Source organism: Falco punctatus (assembly GCF_963210335.1).
Source record: "Falco punctatus genome assembly, chromosome: 8".
Lineage (NCBI taxonomy): Eukaryota > Metazoa > Chordata > Aves > Falconiformes > Falconidae > Falco > Falco punctatus.
Genome location: NC_137588.1, coordinates 27440418 through 27464520, shown reverse-complemented (window position 1 = coordinate 27464520; position 24103 = coordinate 27440418). Strand labels below are relative to the sequence as shown.

The 24103-nt window shown below is 46.6% G+C and overlaps 1 protein-coding gene across 6 annotated transcripts in view; it reads right to left on the bottom strand.

Annotated features, from left to right (window-relative positions):
* BIN1 (bridging integrator 1) overlaps window positions 1-24103 on the bottom strand; it is a 116503-nt gene that overhangs the window by 25648 nt on the left and 66752 nt on the right. For 2 of the 6 annotated variants that reach the window (XM_080398722.1, XM_080398726.1), the window contains 7 exons: window positions 23559-23654; window positions 18825-18932; window positions 16036-16128; window positions 10807-10892; window positions 8820-8895; window positions 6733-6815; window positions 4046-4096 (listed from right to left, as the gene is read on the bottom strand). In XM_080398722.1, the coding sequence (XP_080254848.1) occupies window positions 4046-4096; window positions 6733-6815; window positions 8820-8895; window positions 10807-10892; window positions 16036-16128; window positions 18825-18932; window positions 23559-23654 (593 nt within the window). The remainder of the gene's footprint in view (window positions 1-4045; window positions 4097-6732; window positions 6816-8819; window positions 8896-10806; window positions 10893-16035; window positions 16129-18824; window positions 18933-23558; window positions 23655-24103) is intronic. The other 4 variants (XM_080398725.1, XM_080398727.1, XM_080398723.1 and 1 more) reach the window with 3 other exon arrangements.

Genomic DNA, 24103 nt, shown 5'->3' with positions numbered 1-24103 from the left:
GTGGCCAGATTTGGACAGATTTTTCAAAGGAATGGCAAGAGCCACATGCCTTTTCCTGGCCAAGTGTCGAGTCTGTGCTTCAAAGTACAGAATCACAACAGATCTAGTGAAAAGTTGGTTAACAGAATTTCAACAGGGATAAAGGTAAAACTATTTTCCCAATCTAATTCTCAGGAACAGCTGAATCATCTTGGCTGAAATTCAGCTACCCAAAAAGCAACTAATCAATTTATCTCAAGTCATGCAGAAGCACAGACACTGGTAGGGGATATTTCAGCAGAAGTGGTTACAGTTTGGCAAAACTATACATAGCAGAAAACAGTATTACAGAATATTGCAAAAGGGCTGTGCAATCCCATCTACAGGGAATGATATTTGCCTCCACTTATAAAGTCATGGTTCTTGCAAAGTTAAAGGCCTTGGGAGGAGGCCAAAAGGAACAGATCCTTTCCTACAACTGGAGACAACAAATCCTGGCATAGAGCCAGAACTAGAGCAATGCAGACCTGATTCTGCAGGGACATGAAGTCGATTATTTCTTTGCTCTGTCTCAAGAGAAAGCCCAGGGCTCCAGACGTATACATCCATTCACACCTGGATGCCTGAGGTGTGGTGACCATCGGCTAATGTGCATGACAGCCTCCTTCCTAAACACTCACGAGTAGGGGGACAGCAAGAGGAGGAAGGGACAGCAAGAGGAGGAAGGGACAGCAAGAGGAGGAAGGGACAGCAAGGCATTTCAACAAACCTCCCCTTCCAAGCAAGCATCTCCCCCTGCTCAGCATTCCAGCTTTCAAGCTCCCCATCCCGTTCCCACTTTGACCTCACCCATTGCCCCCACCTCCTCCGCACACGCACATTTTCCCCACAAAGCACTGGTTCTCAGGTCTGCATGCAGGTCAGATGTTTCTGATGACACTGATGCCAGCAGCACACCAACATGATGCAACAAACCCAATGACGTTCTCTGCCAGCAGCTCTCAACCAGGGGCACACACGCCAAGGGAAAAAGAGGGAAAGGAAGAGGGAAAAGGGAAGAGGAGAGACTAAAGAACATGTATGCCAACCCCTGCAGTTCTTCTGTTTGACTGGATATGCCTATAGTGTCCTTCCTGAGAGGTCCCCAGAAATCATTTCAAAACAACATGGGTTGTGTGAAGGATTCGGCAAAATGGACAAGTTTGTGTTACGGATTAAAAGAAGTAACGGCTGGAGGGTGAAGGAGAAGTCCTGCTCTAAACTGGAGTCACCAGGGAACAGCAGGAAATGACAGAAAATGTCCTCTGATGCTATAGTTGGGGGAAAAAAAGAATACGTTACCTTCCCTAGAGTTCAAAGCACTTTGGAGAAGATGGGGGGGTGGGGGGGTGGCGGGGGGCGCAGCGATGTACAGCTAGACTGACAGAGCTCCTCAAATGCCCAGGCTACACTGGGAACATTTGGACTCCTGGCTGTCAGCTGGCCTACCAACACAAGGGCAGGCTTTTCTTCTTGGGACCTGATGAGCCTATTTCTCCCATTGAGAAAGGAATTCAGGCTTATTTTCCGAAGGCCACGCAACAGCTTTTTAGTGACTTATTTCTGGTGCCTGACAGTGACTTGATTTGGAGATATATTGGTAAAAGGCTCCCACATGAGAGGCAGTCCACTTTCTTCCCCTCATCCTACAAGGGCTGAGAGTGCCTCGCCCTAAAACCTTCACTAAGTCACTACTATTTACAGCTTGTTTGATGTGTTGGCTGATCCCCCTAGGAAAATGTCAGTGCTAATTTTGGCTGAGCCTTTTCCAGCTCCCCCGAGCGGCATCTTCATTCCTGCACTTGTTGCTTTGTACTCATTTAGCCAGTGCAACCAGCATCAAGCACGCCTGTCGCCAGGATCCACCGTCCTTCATTGCTCCCGGGGGAGCACGCGCTGCCCGCACAGAGCAAAGCCCTGTCTCCATACTGACCGCTTGCTCAAGGAAACACAGGAAAAAGCAAGAGTGTGGGGACTGTCCCCACTGACAAAATGTGAGTGCCACAGTAAAAACAAGTCAAAGCAACAAGGTCACTGCTCTCTCTTTTCCCTTCCCATCAGCAACTGGGCAGAGATGCCAAATCCAGGAATATCAGGCAGTTAAGGGAAGGGGGTGTCAATTTTCTTCTGCAAATAGAGAGCTGGGAACAGGGTCCAATGCAGTTAATGCAGCTGAAGGGAAAACTAAAATCCCCAGCCTCTTTTAGTGCTGCTGAGCTTCCAGACCTCTCATGGGACTGCCTCATCTGTTCTGGAAGAGCAGAGTAACATTTGCAGATGGAGTTCCCGTGTGCTTGTAACAATCCTATACTGGAAAGTGGGTTTCACCCTCTGATATGGTAAAAACAGACCAGTCACCTCTTGCCAAGTTCTCAAGTTAAAAAGAAAAAAAGGTTAGCATCTCAGCTAAGGCTCAGACAGGGCCTTTTAGCCAAAAGCAGTTTATTTTTTAGCACCAAAGCAGACTGGAGAATTATGTATTTAAAAAAAAAAAAAAAAAAAAAAAAAAAAAAGGGAGCAAGAGAAAGAAGGAAAAAGCACCTATATACCCAAACATAGGGTAGCATAAATGTACATTCTTGCTACAGATCAAAGAGTGACAGAGTCCCAGACTCTCCTTCCCTGCACCAGGGGTCGCACATTTCTCTGTGACCCCAGCATCTGTTCTGATGGTGGAAACCCCCAACACAGCCCAGGTCAGGCACCTTAAGTACTGGGCCAGCTGGAGTTTATCAGGACGGAGCAGGAAGATGCTGTGGCTAGAGCTCGTCAAGATGAGATTTACTGGCTCTCCCTCTGCTGTAGCATCTGTTTGTTCTCAGTGACTGGAAATACTGGACTTCCTGCCTCGTGCAGGTACAACACTGGTCCAACCAAGGACCAGTCAGACATGCAGAGAAGTAGTACTCCTGTGAATCCTTGTTTTCCTACAGTAGAAAACCTCAGAACATTAACATCACGAGATATTCCCTCACTACTTTTCATTTTAGGATATAAAGTCAAGATTTGCCCTTCAGCTTCCCTGTGAAATTACCATTCCCTGCCCTCGGTTACTCACTTTACAAAGAATGTATAGCAAAGAGAAGGGTTGTGTGACTTGCCCTAGTCAGTGGGGAGCCAGGATCAGAAAAGCAAGGATCCCAATCTACCAGCACTTGCTTTTATTGCTGGCAGGACATCATCTTGAGAATATTTCCCCCCACCATAAAGAACCCATGGAGGGAGTACCAACACAAAGACTAAGAAAAACCTAAAGGAAATTTCCATGCTGTTATGCAGGAATTCCCACTTTGCTCCAGAGCATGTCCTTTTCAGAGTCCTTGACCATGACTACGGTAACTCTAGGCACTGTAGCAATTCAGTTATTCAATGCCATCACTGTCTTCAAAGGCAAGATGCTGATTTTAGTCTTCAGACAACACAAAAGACTTCCTTTTCCTTCAGCCCTGAACACAATTTTAAATGAATGGAGCAAGACAGCGAGGATCCTCAAGAACAGAGCAAGTAAGGAGCAAAGGTGGAAGTGTCTTTCTACCACCCCATCAGCCTCCCAGCTGCAACAGGTAGACAGCACAGGACTTCTGAGCATAAAAGACCTGCCTTGTGATCCTCCCTGGCCCGGCAGGGAATAAGAATGTAGCATTTCAGTCCTGTTCAAAAGGGCAAGCGCCACTAAGTAAAACTAAAAGTTGTTAATCACCAAAAGTGCCCATATTTCCCTTGGAAAACCCACCACCATGGTTTTAGTCACACAAAAACAACTGAACAGACAGTGCCTGAGCTTTCACGTTGCCTTCTTAGGTAGGAAAAGAAGCAAGGATTCAAACCAGGCACACAAGCAGTTAATGGGATTATCCAGACACAGAGAGATCTCAGCAGGACCCAGCAGGCCATGAACACATCATATCATGCAAAGGACCCCTCTCCCATCACAGGGTTAACACGTGCCAGGCTGTTAGAATCCAGCAACAGCCTCTCCAGTTTTAGGAACTAAATCAAACACGTATCGAAATGCTGCTCTCCGTACCGGTACCTGCTCATCTTTTTCCTCAGCCTGGCGAACAGTTTAGTTTTCTTTCTGTTGAGGATGGCACGCAAATCATTTCAGTTACAGGATGGCACAGTCAAACCAGGGAGGAAAAGTTAAGCTTCTGAGCACCCATTCACTTAGTGCCACAAAGCTCACTGTAATCACAAAGACAAGATCTCCTCCCTCTCTCTCACACACAGATACACACACACACACACAGAGAAACATGTACACACTTCCCTTGGTTCATAGAAAGCTATGGCCTTGTTTGGAGAGGGTAGGAGAAGGCTTTTTGTGCCTGTCAAAGATCTACATGTATGTAAGCAAACTAGTGTTTTCCCTGCTCTTTGGAATATGGGGCCAGGGTGCACATGGAGATGAAAGGAAATAGTACAGATGGGCAGAGAACTGTAAATGTCCTTTTTTTCACAGGTAATCTCAGCTCCTCACTCTCCCCTGTAAATATTGGTACACAAGAAACAAGCTCCCCATTCTCCTTTACTTACACGATATGTGCCCAGTCTTATGTGTGGAACCTAATCAGCAGCTTTCCTACTATATCTTTTTCCAGTTTGTCCAATCATAGTAGGGTAATGCTACCAGACTCCTAGGTCTACTAGGCATCTGAGCTCTGAACGTTCAAATTCTTTCAGAAACAAATCCCAAACACATGCCTGAGGTTCCCAGAAATACATCAGCTGCTCTGTGCTACTGTGCTACACAGCCAGCATCAGATTCATCCAGCCACGGTAATGTTTCTGTAAGGCCTCACGTAAATGCCATAATGATGTGCACAGATAACCGCCTCTTCTCACACCTCCTCATTCATTTCCTGCCATTGTATCTGTCTCCAATCCCCTTCCCAGTAGAGGAGAGTTAGGGAAGCATCTGCTCCTACTGCAGACCACAAAAAGCAATCAGATCATTGAGAGCCATTTCCTGCTGCACACTCTTGCTCCAGCCCTACGCCACCATGAGAGGTCAAATGTGCAGGAGAGACAGAAGTGCCTCACAGCATTTCCTGGTCACTGCGTATTTACTGCCTTGGCAAACCTTCGCTACATCCTCCTACACCACTCTGCTCCGCTGTGCTCAGGAGGGAGAGAGGTGCTCTGGGGCAGGTCTGGCATCTCAGCCGAGACACAAGAAGTGATGAAACAGCAGCACTCGGACTGCTAGCCACACAGGGGCCTCTGCGTGCACTCGTTCATGGCTTATAGGGCCATGTGGTCTCATCGCCAGCCAAAGGGCACAGAACTGCTGTCAAGAGACCCACTACAGCTCCAGATGAAGCTAGCAGTTTGTGGGGCTGGGAAGCGTGAAGACAGGTAATTTATTCATTGGAAACTTTTTCAGGCCAGAAACCTCATGCCACAACAACAAACGTGTCTGGACCAGGCTGTCACTACAGTCTATAATCACTTCCTTGAGGAAGAAATTAAGAAGAATTAAAGAGATGGACAAAGCAATGGCTACAACCTTCATCTGTCCCGTTACCTCACCCTCTTCCAAGCACCCTGGAGGATGCTGCTATTAGAAACACAGCACGTGGCAGCAAGAGGATGGGCACCATGGCCTCCTCCCAAGCTTTCGGTCTTGTTGGGTTGTGATGATCAACAGACACCAGAAGCCAACTTGGGAGAAAAATATTATTTTCACAAGAAGCATTCCTATTAGCATCTTGTGTCTAGTGTTAAGCAATCCAAAAACTCAGGGGCCAAATTCAACTCCAATGTCATCTTCCTTCAGAGTCGGCAAACACCACACACACTGCTGGAACAAGAGAGGCAAGTCAACCTCCTGCAACAGGAGGTTAAACTGGGAGGAGAGACAAGGGAGCACAGAGGTCTCAACAGCTGATCTAGTCCTTCCAAATCAATGCACTCAGGCTGCAGCTTGCCCTTACTTCATGCTGACTTCACCTCCTCCCAACATCACTACACCAGTTGAGGACTTGGGCTGTGCTCCTGCTCACCCAGCACGTGGGATTAGCAGCAGCTGGAAGTCAGAGCCCGACACTGTTTCATCACTCATGCATTTGGACGGGAGCCAGACAACCCCATCCCGAGCCTGACCTCTCCCTCCCCTCTCAGTGCTAGAGAATGTGCAGACTTGCACTTAACAGGACTGAACCCAGCTGAGGAAAGAAAATTAAAGGCCTGGAGGACACTCAGTCCTTGAAAATGTGCAGATTGGAAGTGCTCTGAGATCAGGATGCCCCGGATTAGTGAGTCTGCAACTACTTCCGCAACGCACACAGAGGAAATACACCTTATCTTAAATACACTTAAATACAGGGGGAGAAACAAAGCTTTGGCAAACAGGTGGTTCCAAGTTTGGAAGAACAAAGAGGAGGCTGGGGAAACAAAGGTCTCTTGGTGCTCAGTCTCACAAGCTGTAGGTACATGGTTGAAGCTTTTGAGGGAAAAGAACAGGACGGGTGCTATGCATGGGATTCAATTTTAAAAACACAGAGCTGAAGTCAGTTGCCTAAGTATCAGCACCTAGTGAAAGTTTAGGCCTCTAGTTGCCATTCAAGAAATGTAAGAGGTATTGCATTGTGTCACCCAGTCCCACGTGCAATCTTGGACACGCTCTAGGGAGTCTCAGGAGGGCACAGGCTGGCTATATGCAGGTAGTCAAATCACTTCCCGACTGACGAGACTATTCCCACAGTTACTGACCTGGGCTGTGCTTTAACGGGGAAGGCATTGCCTGAGTACTGCTTGTCAAGACCCAGCAGGACATCATGAAGGCTTTGGTTCAACTGCAAAATACAAAAACAAAAAAAAGAAGAATGAGAAAAAGAGTCCAAGCGCCATAAGAGAGTTTGGGCTGAACTGCACACAGCTGACCAAAACCAGGCTTGTGCCCAGACATGTGCACATACTCAACTAGCCCAAGAGAGGACAGCCCGACATCTGTTTCCACTCTTCCATAGGGTATGAAATACTAGAGCACTCAAACTGTTGAAGAGCTGCTGGTGCCTCGTGGGAACGCTGTCTTCCTTACACATAATCCTCTTTGCTCTGTCACCTGCCCCCACCGGTGTGCTGCCAGGTACCATTGCAGAAGAAGGAGGAGTGTTTACCTAAGGGTCTATGTGCTAGAACTGAAGCTTCACTCTGGATTTGCTGCCAAAGCTGTTCCTCAGACTTGCTTATCAAAGCTTAGGATATGGCCATTTCAGCTGTGGAGCCAAAGGCAACTGGACTTCCAGTCAACAACACGCCTTGACTTCACAGGCTGCCTGGGCCATCTACGTTTGGGCAGGACCTTGCAGAAATTTTGCAGGGATCTTTGCAGAAACTCAATATTAGGGGTTAAACATTCCCTGGCACTGAAGGCTGCAATATTCACTCCAGACACTCCTACTCTGAAACAGCCAATTCATAAACAAGATGAGATGCCAGATTTATCACTGGTAGGAGGAGGGATCCAATGCAATCAATGCTGGAGGCATTGTGCCAGCAACACCAGCAGTTAATTGGATGCTATAGCAATAATAAGAAACAGATGGTTCTTATGGAACAAAGCAAAAGCCCTGCTCTCATACGAAACTCCTCAGGAAAGAGAAATCCAAGACATGATACAAGAAGATAATTCCTGTCTAACGAGCATCTTTCCAATGTTTTGTTGAGTGTAAGGTAATAGCAATGAACTGAAAATTATAACAATGCCCCCTATTCTTAACAATCAGTTCATTACTCAGTGGAGAGGAGCAGGCTATTAATTGGAAAGGTCCCCATGAAATGTCAGAGAGCTCAGAACTGATGCATTACGCCAAGGCAGAGGGCCCCTGACTGCTGGGAATTGAAGGGCTATAACGTCTGCTCGTTGCTTAGCGGCTGTCTTGTTGTCAGGATGACACTGGGGAGGGGAGGCAATACAAGAGTTTTCCAGCTGGGCTCTCAGTCACTAATCAAGGATTAGTGCAACGTTTACAGAGGGCGTGCAACCCTTAGGAGCAGCATACAGACCTAAGGAATTCAAGACTTCTCTAGCTTTTAAGTGAAAGAGCAAGAACATATTTGCAAATGGAAGCGGCAGCGGGAGCTTCCCCACAGACTGTTACTGAGGTCCCTGCTGGGTGCTGGCACACAGCACCAGGGTCCAGCCTGCCACCACCAGGTTACAATCCTGCGTACTGCTGCAATTCCCAACTCATGGCCAACTGGCAGCCCATGCAAGGGCCATGCTAAGCACGCAAATGCCTTCTTTGGGGTCACAGGGCAGGGAAGAAGCCGAAGCAGAGAGGTACTGTTGGGAAGTGCCTCCTTGTGGGACAGGAGCGAGGCAGGTCTCAGTCTTCAGCTGACTTGTAGGTTGGCAGATGCTGTCCTGTTTCCATCCCCACAGCTAGATGGATGGGGGTTCACGGCAGCTTGCTGCCAGGCAGCAGAGGAGGAAGAAAATAGACACCAGGCTGAGAGTGCCCAGGTTATAGATCCATAACGTAGATAACTATAAAAGGCAGCAAGAGATAGGCCTGAAAGTGGCTTCCTTCCCTCTGCAGATCTGCAAACGAGCCATGGCAAATGACACAAACCCTACTGCTGCATGGCCCTGGGGTCTCAGCTTTTCTCCCAAGTGGCTCAGAAAAAAACTCAGGGTTAACACTTACCTCTGACATAGGGCAAATGCTGTTTTCTCCAGCTGTTTTTTCAGGTGGGTTTTTTTGGTTGGTTGGTTTGCAGGGGAGGTGGGGAGGTGGTTGTTGGGTTTTTTTTGAACAGTGAGGAGAGGGTGTATAAGCTGTTAGTTGCCTTACCTTGCTCATTTCTTTATGGAAGTTCTCTTCTAGGCCTGCTATACTCTGGAATGTGTTGACGTAGAAACCAACACGACTGCCAAATGGAAAATGAGACAGAAGAACTTAATGGACACAATGCTCTCCCAAAAACTTTTTAAAAATTCTGCCCCTTCTCCTACCTCCCACCCACCATTCCCAGTCAAACTCAACTCTGTCAGGTCTGGCACATGCTGGAAGAGAAGGGCAGCAGAAAAGCATGAAGGGGGTGATGGAGCAAAGGTCGGGTGATGGAGCAAAGTTCAGGTATGGGGCAAACACATCTCCAGCGAGGAGAAGGCCAGGTGGGATAGGATCTGAATTTGTGCTCGCTAAAGGGAGAGGCTAGCTAAAGGGAAAGGGAGCTGCAGGGATTAAAAAAAAAAAAAAACCAAAACCAAAAAAAAAAAAAAAAAAAAAAAAAACCCAAAGGGGAAAAAAATGACAGTGGTAGGGTGATGGAAAGGAAAAGGATAGAGGCTGTGATGCGGGTGGAGTGTGGGAAAGCTGGGGAAATTGGCCAGAGGACAGGTATTAATTCATTCTGAAGCTCCTCAGCATCAGGGGAAGGAAAAAGCACGAACTTTTTGCTTCAGAGGCAGAAGAGTAAGAAAGCACAGGACAGGCACAGAGAGCAGCAGAAAAGCAGAAGGATCAGCTAGATAGCAGCCGCTGTGAACAACCCATGGCATCTTAAAATCCCAGAAGCTGCCTGCTGCCCTCCTCCCTCTAGCCAGCCCACCAGCTGCCAACAGAGTGCTGTACCAGCACCCAGCTGGAGGGGTAACAGCAGGAGCAAGATTCTCTCCAAGACCAGCAGCATCACTGTTCTGCACATGGAACCACCCAAATGCCTGCATCGCTCCCAGCTCCTTCCTCAGCCAGGCTTGCACACTGCTTTGAGCAGAGTTCTGACCCAGGCTGGGAGGAAAGGGCAGTGAAGGCAGACATCAGCACTTTGCTTTCCTGCCCTGCTGCCGCCCACTCTCTCATCCCCCACAGACTAGCATTGCCAACCCAGACACAATCACTGCATTTAAAAATAAGAAACTGAGGCACTCCTAGGAGGATTTTGTCTGCTTTCCACTGTGCCCTCCCCATATATCAGCTTCTGCTGCCCTTCAGTTCATCCTTCAAGCTAAATGTTGGTCTGTTTCTTTCTCCTCCCTTTTTGTCACTGTAATCGCTGGTATGGCAAATCAATGGGTCTTTCAAGTCTTCCTGTTTTCTCAGCCCATTTTCCTCTGCCCAGGCTATGTTTTGTTAAACAGAGTACAACAGGACAGTTATAATCACTAGTACCTCACTGGGTCCTGTGTCACATAGCCAGAAGCAAATTTAGGGGCAAGAGGAGGCAGCCATACCAGGATCCTTCCCTCACCTTTGTTCACCCAACTCTCCAAACCTGAGCCTGGTCTCTCATCCCCTCTCTTGTGTTAAACCTGCTGCTTCATCAGGTGCTCATAAGCTTGCAAAGCAAGACACAGTGATCAAGGCATCACCTCCTGGGTTCTCTCCAAACCCGGCAACTGTATAAACCCCTCTGACATCTCATCTTCCCTTAATCAGTCAGCTGGCATACCCACTCAGCTGCAGATGTTCCTTCCAACCAGCCAGCTCCGCACCAAAAATCCTAGTGACCCAGCCTGCTCTGTCTGCAGTCCACAGCAGAAGATGGGCTATTGCCCAGGAAAGTTGGGCAGAGTTGGTGGGGCAAAGGGATTAACCAGACAAAGCTTATTAAGAGAAACACAGTTTCTCTCTGTGGTAAAACTGAGTTTTTTCATAAGGATCACAAAGCAAAGCATAGAAAGCTCCGGGTGAGGCTGGCTAGGGGGAATCCTAGACAGAGTCTCTGAGATGATCCAGAAAAAAGCAGGCACCCAGCCCAAGCTAAGGAGAACAGTGGTACAAAACTTTAATCTTTGCTTCCTTCCAACCAGCCCTTGGGAAAACCTCCAGCACTCACCTATTCCATAGTGAAGGCAGCTCCTCCTGCAGATCAACGTTCATCTCTTCAAACACCTTCTGAGCCTTTACTAACTCTTCTTCAGCCTTAATAACAGAGAAGGGAGATTGTCAGCTCCAGTGCAGACAAGTACCCCTGCAGGGCAGGGACAGCTGTGGCACTTTTGATTTCTTTGGGAGACCAGGCAAAAAATTCTGGCATGGGGTAACCTCCATGATAAACGAGTCTCCCAGGAACCAGGGTTGTATCACAGGTGACCTGACACACCTTCAGCTTGCATGTGTTACTCTCAGGCTTTCTCTCAATGGATTTCCCTGTTTGGATACTCGAAGTAATTCAGACATCCACTAATGTCTTTTAAGTTCTATAAATTTCCCTGGCTTCAAAAACTGAAAGGAGCTGGTCAGGCAGCTTGGATACAGATGAAGATAATAGTGGCCCCTGCCCCTTGCCAGGTCTCTGAAAGAGTTGAAATCCATCCCACAAGGCATTGAAGAAGAATCCTCCCTCGTGGAGACTCTCTGCTCAGGTAAGGCCATGATGAAGCCCCATCTCTTCTGAGGAAGGGAGGAGGTCTGCATCCTTGGCTGACACAGCTCCTACAAAGCTGGAGAAGCAAGGAAGGGTACGCAGAGCATGAGCTGAGCCAGCAGGAGGCCAGGCTGAGTGCTTGAGCAGCAGGTCTTGGTTTCAGTGGTCTCATACAAAAGCAATCCCTGGCCGGCTGCTGGCCACCAACACCAAAGGAAATACACCTCATACAGGACCTCCTGCTTCCAGTTGAGAGTTTAAATTTGATCTGTTCTTCTGACCTAGACACTGACAGACCCCAACACTGATACATGAATTCTGTCAGGTTTCAGTGAGAAGGAGAACAATCCTGGTTTCTGTTGCTGACAGCAGACTCCAGCAACAAGCACATTCCCCTTCCTATATTTGTCCCAGGCAATTTTTTCCTCTTTTCAGTGCCCTGACTTAAACCTCAAAGCTTGCTAATAAAAACATTTATATTCTGTAATTTGCAACAGCACAGCATTCTCCCATAACCCTGTACAGTAGCACGCAGTATGGAAAATCCTTGCATGAGCAACTTGATGACAGGTCTGAGCAAGATCAGCACAAGTGCCTACTTACACATGTGACAACGGCAGGAATGTCACAGTGCCACAGGGCTCTGCAAAGAGGCCACAACCCACTGGTGAACTGGATCTCTCTACAAGCCTGCAGTCAGATTCCTACCCCTTCTATGCAATCAAGTTTTATCTTCTTTGTGCCGGCTTACTGCTCCTTAGGGACAGGTACATGCAAAGATAGGATTGATGAAGAAAGGACTTAAAAATATTTTGCTGTTCAGAGTCCTGTTTCTCACAACATCGTGTAAGGATCCTTACACCCTCCATTTCTCTCCTGACCTACAAGAAAACTGCAGAAGCGCCTACTTTCCAGCTAGCTCCACCTTTCAGAGCGTCATTCATTGCTACTAAGGGCAAGGCTAAGACTTTTGCACTCAAGATCAGAAGAGAAAATTTCCCCCGGAAAAAGACACAAATGGGAGGTATTCAAAAGTTAAGCAGACCTTGTGAGGAACAGGTAGGGGGAGAAGGGGCCATGATGCTTCCACCCAGAACCCCCCGTATTCCGCTGCTACATTAACTGAAAACCCCAGCATTTTGAGAGGGTTTGCATAAAACAAACAAAAAGCCCATTTAAGCAAAGACACAGTTTATGCTGGATCAGAGACGATGATCACAAAGACTCATTCTGCCTTAAAATCCCTCTACAAATGAATGTTTCTAATGTAATCATTTTAAAGAGAGGGGAAAAGAAATCCCACTCTATCCTTTGGCTTTATCTTATTCTCATTTACAAAGTAGACTGGAACCAGAATCAATCCAAGAGATGGGACAGCTAGGAGATGATGCCCAATTGAATGCTGTTAGTTTTTCAGATACGGTGAATATTAATAACAATCTTTCCCTCTCTTGTTTACCTGTTCAGAAGGTCAAAGAGCCTAGAAAGCAACATGTGAATATTGTGACATCCCGAAGCAAAGGCAAAATCAGCAACAGGCAACGTTCACTCTAGAGTAGCTGTAGGAATTAGGGATCCGTCTAGTGACTGTGGCTCAACTAGTGCTCTCATTCCCAGGTACAGCATTGAATTAATTCTTCATTCCTTTGTCAGCCCAGGGATCTCCTCACCAGTGGGATTTATATTTGGTCCTGACACTGGATAGCCCTGACTGTTTCCAGCCAGAGCCAAAGAAAGACTCAACTTGGTCATGTGCCCTGCTAGAGGAAAAGCCAGCTCATGCAGTAAGGTGGGCAAAGGAGGAAAGACGTAGGTCTCAGTGCAGACCCCATTGCTACGGTATCTGTGCACTTCCTATTTCAGCTGTCATCCTTGCCAGCCTGATGGAGAACTGAGGCAGAAGGACATAATACCCAGTTCCATGAAATGTGATCTCAGAAAGTTCTTCCTCTCCTCTCCCTGCCTGAAGGTGGGAAGGTTTGAGCAGGAGCTGGACAACACAAACGTTTTCCTGACCTCCCACCTAGCCAAGATTCAGAGTGCCAAGCACAACCAGTTCAGTTGCGACATGGGGGCGATTATTCCACATTATGTTTCTTACCATCATGCATTCCAGCACTGTTCAGTAAATAGCTTGGATATCCGAGAGGCAGGGGGTAAGGAGGAAAGCTGGGTGCCTCAGCCCAGGCCCAAGCTCCAACTGGTACCAGCCAGACCTGCCTCTCAGAAGGGCAGCACAGCCCAGGACTCAACTTGCTGGCTTTCTCCTACAGATAGAGATATTGTTCTGTTACCACTGCAGCACCAAGTGTGTTGCTTTTTAGTCTGTGTTCAGCATTTCAGAGGAGCTTAGCAAAAAGGCAAGAATTTGCTGTTCTAAGCCATTCTCCCCTTTGTTTCAAAAAGCACAGTCACTAAGATTTGTAACCAGCATGCAATAGCAACCCCCCCAGGAGACTTTACAGAAACCCTCCACTATATTGTTTTTGTTAGCCTCTGCTAAAGGCCTAAAAAGCCAGCAGTTTGTACACTGGAGGGAGGGACTTGGCTTTACAGTAGAAATAATAGGTCTTGCTGACCCCATTTTGCTTGAGGGTTGTAAAATTATCAAGCAAGAAGAGACAGCAAGACAGCTGCTGGTAAGAGGAAAGACTTCTTTTTTTTTTTCTTTTTCCCCAGTCTTAATATTCTGAAGCTCCTCAATAAATGCAGTGTCATCAGCCCTCCTGCTTTTATCAAGAGCTTAATGAGATTTAGAACTGTCATTAACACCTTTGGTCTTGAAGTCATGCAAATACAAAAACTGAAGCCTTTTGTTTTCCTGCCTGCTGCGTTTGTGAAGAAAAGCTGGAAACCCTACAGGTTCAGAATACAAACTAATCTTCACTGAGATATTTTTGCTAGTCCACAATCAAAATAAAAATTAAAAAAAAAAAACAAAACCCACCACATGAATACTTGCACAATTGGAAACAAAAAATTAACGTTGGGAATTGTATTACTTAGTTCAAGACTGAAAGAGGAAAAACTTACAGGAGGACTTGATTTGAAATGTTTGGGGTAACTGAATATATTAATGCCACATAGCAGGAGGTTAACACCCACACACACAGTGGGTGGAAGACTACATACCCTCTTCTCACATGCGTTTGGACGAAGCCACCCAGTACAGTGAAATTACCGAATGACTCTCAGTAGCCGAAGACCCGAATGCAATGGATGAGGGAGCACCCGTAGGTACTGCATCTCTAGGCAACCTGTGGGCAGTGGTACTACTCCCAGTCACCCCAGCCAGGCTGAGAAGAGGAAAAACGCCCGTGGGCTGATATATTTATTTATTTGTGGCTCCACAAACTTCCCATACCTGCTTTCCAGCCCTTCAGAAATACCACCAGCAAAACAGACCAGTCCGGAACCACAGCCTGCAGAATGTTCCCAGCATGGCACAGGAAAAGCCCCTGGCAGGCTGCCAAAGGTCCTTCTCCCTTCAATCAAGGAGGAGTACATATTTCCTCCCTTTTTACTATGCATCTTAAGCAGGACTGCTAACAGCTGTTCTTTCCCCAGGCTTTACTGATGTGGTAATCTAGCCTTTTCCCTGATCGGCAGTCACAAACTGACTGTGAAAAACCCAGGTGCTTTATAAGGTGAGAGCGATTTAGTGTTTCTAAGCTGCAATTCATTCAAATTCATTCACCAACAAGGAACATAAAAATGTAGGAACATTTGGTTGAGAACAGATGAGCTCACCGGGAACCTGTGAGCAGGTACTCTGGCCACTCCTGTTCTGGGTCATGATTTACTACCCCTTGCCCACTGAAAGCATTTTCCTCTCACAGACCATTTTCTGTCAGCTCCCTTGTCCCTGAAGGGGTTCAAGGGAAATACCAAGGGAGATTTCATCAGGAAGCCGCGCTTCTCCTGTGCAAGTGGGATTGAAATTCTTAGTCCCTGCGGTTTCTCCAAGCTGGTCTCACAGCCTTCAAGATGCTATAACCTAAACATTCAGCCAAGTTCTGCCACAGGACACAACCATGACCTCAGCCTGGAGCTGCTGAATAATATTACACAGGGTGTAAATACCCTGGTCCGGGCCCACCTTTTCCGGTGCAGACTGAAACTCCGTATATCTGGAAATGGCTCTTTGAGACAACAAGAGCCAGGACAGTGCCTATTTTGGAAAATTAGTTTTTACCATAGGAGAATGTTGCAACCACCTAACTCGGCAGCCATAGAAATTGCCTCTGAAGCAATGGGTTGAGCTTTGGCTTTGGCTTCTTGGGCTTTGGCTTTACTCAAGAGCACAAACGCAGAAGCCAATTTTTCAGTGTTTCCTCCTTTTCCTTTTGAAACAGCAACAATAAGAATTGACTGCTTCTCTTAGAAGCAATAATTGGAGGAACCACACTACATCACTCTCCGCCTTGGTATTATTCTGTAGCCTTTCTTCATCCACGTTTTATTTGAGGGGAAAAAAACAATAGTCCAGCATTAACACACCTGATTAGAAATCAATAGGGCTGGCACAGATTTGTTCATTGGTCAGCAACTTCCACATGTCCACTGTAGCTCAGGAGTATCAAGGACACACTTAACAGAGAGGACTAGAGTGAACGTTGCCTAGAGATTAGTCGCATGGTACAATCTAGAGCCCAAAATAGCGCATGCAGGGTTACAGCCAGGTAGATCAGCAGTCACCTGATTTCGGAGCAGATTAGTTTGCGCAACGAGGTGAGCTTGTAGCTTCCCTTGACACCACTGAGGCGCAGCTTTCTCAAGCAGCGAAACAGGCTGGGGGGAGGGAGCATGTTTGAGTGAAAAGAGAAAAAAAAATAAACAGAGAACAAGAGACACAACCATATATCTTTTAGGATAAAAAAATTAAAATCACAACAGTGTATTTAGAGGCTGGGCCAAACCAGTATCACCAAGGCGAGAGAAAAAACAAACATCCCAGGACCAATCAGTTATGAATCCTTTGAAGCATGCCAAGTTTAGCAGTAATTAATGCTCCAGTGTGGGCTGAGATACTGTAGACCAGCCAGGCAGCTGCAAAGAGCAACAGATATAGCTGTTAGTGACCTAGCACACAGAAAACCCTACTCCGAGTCATGGCTGCGAAGTGGGAGCTCCTTAAAGAGAGGTCAGGATTAATTAACCATCATAATTATTTGCATGCAACAGCTGAAATTCCACAGTGCTTTATTTTAATGGCAGGTTGTGAGTTTTGCAATAAGTGGCAGGAGTCCTGGGTGGGAAAAGAACATCCATATATTAGAGAAGAAAAAAAAGAGACCATATAGCTCCAAAAAGTATTTGCATTGCTCTTTCTGTTAATATACCATGAAATATCGATCAAGTCAGTTCCCATCTGTATGCTGTGTCACAAACATTATTTCTCTTTCCTAGGGGCCTGTCATCACATTCTGAAGTACCTTACACTGCAACAGCCCTGCTTCAAAAGGTCACACGAGCAAAATCACCGCCACAGAACAGAGGGGTGGACTTCCTACATCAGCCTAGTGCTCACTGAGCCCTGGCTGCTGCCCACAGCCCTGCAGAGCTGCGTGACTGCACGTGTGGAATCGCAGGCTGGGCTGTGAACCCCCCCATCTGGGAAGAGCATACATACATAACTTTCAGGGACTCACTGCTCCCATCTTTACAGGATTAGGACAGTGCATTGTGTCACGTATTATCCCACGCAAGAGCTTATGGCCTGATGATCTGATCCAGTGCACATCCTGGCTAAGAAGAGTCTGATCAAGTACCAAGAGACACTTGCACAGGCTGAATCAGGAACAGAGCACCAACTCCTAAGTCTCAACATTTCACTCATCAAACTGCACTGTTCTTCACACCTTAACAAAAGCGCACCAAACAAACCCCCTTAACGACATCTTGTGTGAGCATCTGGGAAAACACGAGCGAGTGCAGCAATGATGAAGGCAGCCAGCCTTTTTGGCACACTTCACCAGGTACCAACCCAAATAGATTAATTCCTACAAAAACTATTTCCACTGCAGCAGAAATCCCATAGGCACACACCAATAATAATACCATGCCCCAGGGAAATTCTGCTCTTACCCCCGCACACAGTGAAGTACTGCTTTGAACAGAAGGCACAGCCAGCTGGGCCTCATGCCTTGCACACAGAACCAAGACTTGCTTTGCCACACAAATGATGTAATGACACCCGAGCCATCGATCTCTCCCCCTTTTGTCTGTCAGGGTTAATCACAGTGCATGCACCTGGTGAGCAGATGACTGATGACCTGCAGCTTAAAAACAAAAGTACTGTGGCCATTAAATGCAGATCTTTCATTCAGGGGGAAGATGCACCTTTATTCTTCCATGTAGGAGAAACACTAGCATCTCTCACACAGCCCATATTTCCCCCTACCAGAAATAACTCTAAGCAAAGGATGGCAACCCTTCTCAGCCTGGTTAGAAGATACAGATCCATGCTCACTCTTCCCTGTACTGCTTCTAGCCTGAAGAGTCCTGCTGTGCCATGGCCCACATTCAAGAGAATTAAAGATGTCGCTCCAGCCCTGGACTATCCTGTTGTGTTAAGACCTGTCCTGTGGAGTGGAGCTTGCGGGCTCAGATTCCCTCAGGGTACAGGAGTAATCCACAGCTCATTTTGTGGGCAGGTATTCAAACCATGTACCTCCTCCAGAACAAAGTTTGCACTATCACCTTTCTTCAGCTACATTTAAAAGAAAATTAAAATTTTATATTTAATGAAACTTACTTTAATTAAAAATAAAATCCTTCACTTGTTGGGCATGCTCTGCCGTTAACCCTGGATCAGGCTGTTCACAGGCATGAAAGCAACCACATCCTGACAAGAGAAAAGTCTTGGTTTTCTGCTTTTGGCTATATTTATTATCCAGTGATTGTGACCAATAGACAACAGAACACAGTCATCAAGTGTGCATAGGGTGCATTTCCACTGATTAATTTTAACTCACACTCCTACGGGTCTCTGTCCTAGAATACCAGGACTTCACAAACACAACCAACCTCAAGCAACACTCAAACCCTTACTCTGGCCACTGCTTTAAGGTGAGGAGACAGAGCCACAAGGAGACAAACTGGAAAGCTTTCCTGGGTCATTGCAAGGTTTTGCTTCCCCCAGAGGCACATGGGCTTTTCTGATGCGGGTTACTGGTCCTGCAGCATCTGAGGAAATGCATGCCTAGGTCTTGGCCACCTACGGATGCAGTGATGATAGCGGGTCTGAACCAACGCAACACGGACCATCCTGCCTTCTAGGAGAACTAAACAGATGAGAAGGAGAGACCTAGCAAACCCTCACCAGTTCACAACACCTCGATGGTCTTACAGGTCCTTTCCAGCTGAAATGATTCTATGAAAACACAGCCAGTGAAGAGGTACAGGTACACTTAAGAACTGCTCAGTAGGCAAATGCAGACCTCCTAAAATGAAAGGATGGCTGCACGTCCTTCTACTTGCTTTACCTTTGCAATTTTGGTTTCATCCTTCTTCTTTGCAGTCTGCAGGGCTTCAAAGTGGTGCCTGGCGCTGTCATAATCCACAAGCTTCCTTCCTCGCTTCGCTATACGAGACTAAGAAAGATAGAGAAAAGGAGTTGTGACAATCTTCCACAGCAGCCAAAACTGCAAAGACTCACAGAAAAAACAAACAAACCAAAACCTCTTCACCCAAATTCCAGAGCCCCTCATTCTCTGTCCACACAAGGACACTCACTGGATACTCCACACAGGCTGCCCAGAGAGGTAGCCCTGGGAGCCACCTGTGACAACTGTGACGTTCTAGAGAGAGCTTCTCGGGAGCAGAGCAAACATTGCCAGGGAAAGCAAAGGGATCCAACCAAGAGCAGACCTCACTTCTGGATGACATTAATGTTTTCAGAACCGTAGCTCCAGTGCTTCCTATGCCTCCCCATGTGCCCACATCCTATGGACACCTGCTCCATCATTTCCAGGGCTTCCTGAGGGCTGCAGCCAGACTCTAACCAGCTCACAGCACTAGTTCATGTGGAAAGTTCAACAAAAGAAGGCATTACTGTTGCCAGCACAGCAAAAGCACTCATCCATGTGCTCAGGATATGCTTAGGACAGCATTTTAAACCCTGCAACAGGAGGTCCAGACAGAAGCGACTGCAGCCACAGGCAGTGGTCCATTGTAACTAGACATTAAGCAAAAGAAATGTGAGGGAAAACCTGTAGTACTGTGTCACTATTAGGCAAGACACACTGAAGCCATAACAAACATACGGAGGAAGCCAACTGTGTACCAGACTTGTGTTCAGGAATGGAGCCTGATAAGTCCATGAGTGAGAATCCGGGACAGACAGTCATGCCTGCAGCCTGATCCTCCATTACCCTTCATCTGAGGTGTGTCAGACTTGTTCCCTCAGCAGAGTTTCACCTCAGCAAGGCTCAGGCCCTTTGGGCTGCCCTGTTTTAAGAACGATCCATCCCCCTTAGACCCTCGCCTCCCACACTCTCTACAAACACCCCAAACTATCTGGGTTGGAGCACAAGTCTTCCTAGCCTGACCCACCCCCCAGCTCAGAGAGCCTGGTCCAGCATCAGTGATCAGCGGTCTAGAGATGGGCTGGAGAACTGGAGTGAAAAGGCACGGCAAGGAGCTCGGAGGGTTTCTAACCAACCACAGCCCCCAGGAAAATTGAAGGTGCAAGACAAAGAATCAGCATTGGGATTTACTTGCAAAAGCAAATTCCCCCCCTCCACTGCTCTTGGCAGGGACGTGCAGTCTCCTCCCCTTAGGCTCCTGCAGATAAGCTGCACAGCTGCACTCAGGGCTGACCCTTCTGCCAGACCAGCTGGGAGCAGTTCGCGTGTCTCCCACACACGCTCCTCTGCACTCAGCAAACACTGGTGCAGCTCTGAGTCACAGTGCATCCGCAGGATCTCAGCCACACGCACACCCAAACTGATTTCAAAGCACTCAGTTCACTCCAAGACAAGAACCATGAAGAAGCTGAGCCACCCCACAGTCGAGATCACTAGAAGGCACCTCCCAGACATCACGCTGCCAGCCAGGCACAGAAACAGGATGTCGGAGGGGGCTTCCAGCAGCATGACGATCTCTGAGATGCTAATTAATGCATTTTACACACACACAGAGATAAAACACATGACCAAATCTGGGATTTAAGAGACAGAATTCTTCCCCTAGGTCAGACTGGTAGAGATAGCTGGAGTTTTGCCCCCCTCTGACATGGCAAACAGCCACTTCAAGATTTCCTGCCCTCTTCCAGGGACTTTGATTCCATGTCACCCATCTCACCAACAAGGTCACTCCTGCCCTTTTTAGCTGCTTCATCTTCTACGCCCCACTCTCACATTTCTACTAGAGTGCATGGAAGTGCTGCAAGGTACAGATACACTGCGTCCCAGTCCTCCTGGAGTCCTCATCTGTCTGCAGGGTCCTGGGTTTGAGTGATGTCCTGTGAGCTTTCCTCCCCCCACAGTCCACTGGCCACAGGGCTGCCTGTGATGGCAGTAATGGGACTTAGCCCGGCCCCGGGAGGCTGCAGGGTAGCTTCCTTGTATGACTCCAGGATAGCTGCAGCTACCCACTGCTATCTGAAGGCAAAACCTGAACTCCAACAGAGTTTATGGCTTTGCAACAAATCCATCTTAATTTAAGCCTCCTTTAAAAAAAAAAAAAAAACAAAACCAAAAAACAACAAACACCACCAAACAAAAAAATGCCAGAACACAACACATTCCCTCCCCCCCCTTTTACTGATACTTGGTTTTAAACCCTAGCAGGAACAGGGCACTAGTTTCAATGCAAGACACGAAATCACCAATTCCACAGCTATTCAGAACCTTGGTTATGATTTATCTTCTCTAGGCTTACTGCAGAGACCTGTGCTCTCATTGCGTACTCTGCAACGCCAACCAAAAACTCTCAGAAATATTACAAGATTATGCAAGACTCCTACTCCAAGAAGGACTGACCTGATACTGACCTGCAAAGAAAGGATAAAGTACTTCTTGCATTCCCGTTTTTCAAGTTAGAAAAGATAGAAAGGGCTTTGTTCACCCCTCCCCACCCAACATTTAACATTCACTCACTCTTTTAACTAATAAAAGTTCCTCACTAAAGGAATGCTATGTTTTCACATTCCTGCCATGGATCCTGTTGCAAGTCCAAAAAATTCAAGGGAATTTTTCCAGGCCCTCAAATGAAGGATTCAGAATATGTCAGAATTTAACAAAAAATAATGAATGCGTGATCTAACTCATCACACATCTGAACTTCTGGGTTGTTAACAAAAAGCAGGTCTTGACACAACTAAATTAAAACCATCTTCTCTCCATAAATCATCTTTCATTATCACAGTAATGCCAGAATTCCAGGAATATCAGAAAAAGCGTTTTTACAGAAAAAAAAAAAAAAAACACACAGAAAACTATTACCACAACCACAAAAAACAACTCAAATATTCTGTAAATTACGTAAGACATTGGGGTTTTTTGCCTGCCAGCCTCAAGAACTGTAATTCGTTATGTGAAGCTACACTTCTTTACAACTGTAGCAACCTTCGACAATAGCAGTCCAAGGAGTTTCTACCAGTTGACGAAAACATACTTGATTTGAGCACTTCTCGTTGCTTTGGGGTAAGAAGGATGATCCATCCAACTGAATTACCAGTAAAAACATAACAAACTATTTTAATTCATACCAGTGAAAGTGAATTTTTAAAAAAATAGCCAAGTCTTGTGAAATATATCCATATTTTATCGTAGGAACCAACAGAATGCCGAATTCTCACTCATTATAGGAAAGGAAGCAAAGGCAAGTAGAGATCTCTTCAAAATGTTACTTAAATTCTGCATTAAATTGCTTTGGCTTCCCATTTTCTAGAGCATCATCTGAAGACTGAGAAAGGAACATTAGTAATAAACACCTCAGTGGCCCATTCAGAAGCCAAAAAGGATCCATGGGAGCTCAGTGCCTAACGCCTTGAGTTTTGGTGGAATTTGTGTGGTCCCGGTCTTGTACTCCTTTTAAAACGTCACCACAAAACCTCAGCAGAACCCCAGCAGAGTTAAGAAACCCCAAAGATACTCAGCATGGAAACCAGTAACACCCTGAGGTGACCGAGCACACAGCCAACAAGGATGGTAAAATGCAATTTGCCTGGAAGCAGTGCAGAAGTCTGTGTCTGCGGCAAGCCCAAAATTAAGCCTTCAGCTTGGGAATCAGGGCATGAGCCTCTGCACTGCTAGTTGAGGCGCATGGCATCACACCACAGCGAGCTACCAGCTCTACAGCCTCGAATGGCTGGAAAGCAGTAGCAAGCCTCTTTGTACTTCCCTACTTCAGACTTCCAGGGACAGAAAAGGATGGAAAAATGAAGCAAAAACAAGAAGCCCAGGAGGTAAGGCCATTGCTGTTCAGGGCTCATTTTACAAGCCTGTGACCTGCCCCCCTCTGATACAGCACGATCCTCCTGAAGCAACAAATATTGACAAACGTTTTAAGAGACATGTGGTGGGAAAGGGTTGTTTTCACTGGGAAGTAGCCAAGCTGATACTTCCCATATGGTGATATCATTACTAGTGCTTCCATATGGTGAAGACATTTCCTGCATAACCTTCTCAGAACTAATAGAGAGGAGAGAACTGTGGGGGAAGGGAAGCTCACAGGCCCTCGGATACAATCTCTCCCAAGAAGACACCTATCCAGCATCCCCCCCCCCCCCCCATTCCCTGTAAAAAGCTGGTTAAATACACAACAGGACTTCAGGGAACACACAGAAATCCGCCTTTCACACCAACCTCTACTTATAAAGCACATTTGCCACTGTTTCCTCAATGCTTTGTGCTTACAAGGAAGTTAAAAAAAACAGAGCACCAAAAAGACAAGAGAGTTTGAGTTATTGCTGACACTGCCCTCCCGCACTCCGATACAATAGGGAATTTTAAGGATCCTCCTGTTTCACACTTATGTTTTCCCTTCAGCATCTTTCCACTGGATTCTGCACTCTCGTTTTAAGCCCAAATGGAGAACGTAACATTTCACACAACAGAGCTGCAAAGATCTTGGCTGCTCGGAAAGGAGAGCTTGCAAGCAGCACAGCACAGGACACACATCCCCCTAAAGAAGATGAGGATACTCAAAGCTGATTCTTATGAGGTTTCATCTGCTGTGACTCTCTAGATCAAAAGGTTTAAAAATAATCTTACTTTAATATCTGGAAATTGGCCAAGGTATGTATCCATGGTCAGAAGTGCCTGATCCACCAGCTTCTGATGGAAATCCGTCCAGAGGAGATCATTGTTCTGAAAAACAAAAGTAATGCGCTATTAAGAACAGAGCCCTACGTTTCTTTTTTTCCTCCATGAGTGCTCCAGAAAACAGTTTCAGTCCCCCAGAGCTCTTAAAAAAAAAAAATAGTAATTTATTTGGAAAAACTAAGGAGCAGAGAAATTAGTTGAAAACTGATTTCTGTCATGCCAGAAACAGAGAAGTCTGATGCTGCTATTTCAGGTGACCTCTCCAGTACCCTTCATGGACCTTCCTTTGAAGGCCTGTCCTTTCCCCTGCAGTGCTCAAGTCCATACAGTGGAAGGGAAGATGAACATCAGGCTGGCTTTACCTTCTTCTCCCAGCAGCCACAAAAATGGGACACCTGACGCTACTTGGCACCATTTTCTGCTTTTCCTTTACATCACAGCTTTCTGGAGGATAATGAACAATAGCAGAAAGCTATTCCAGCAGTCTTCAGCTC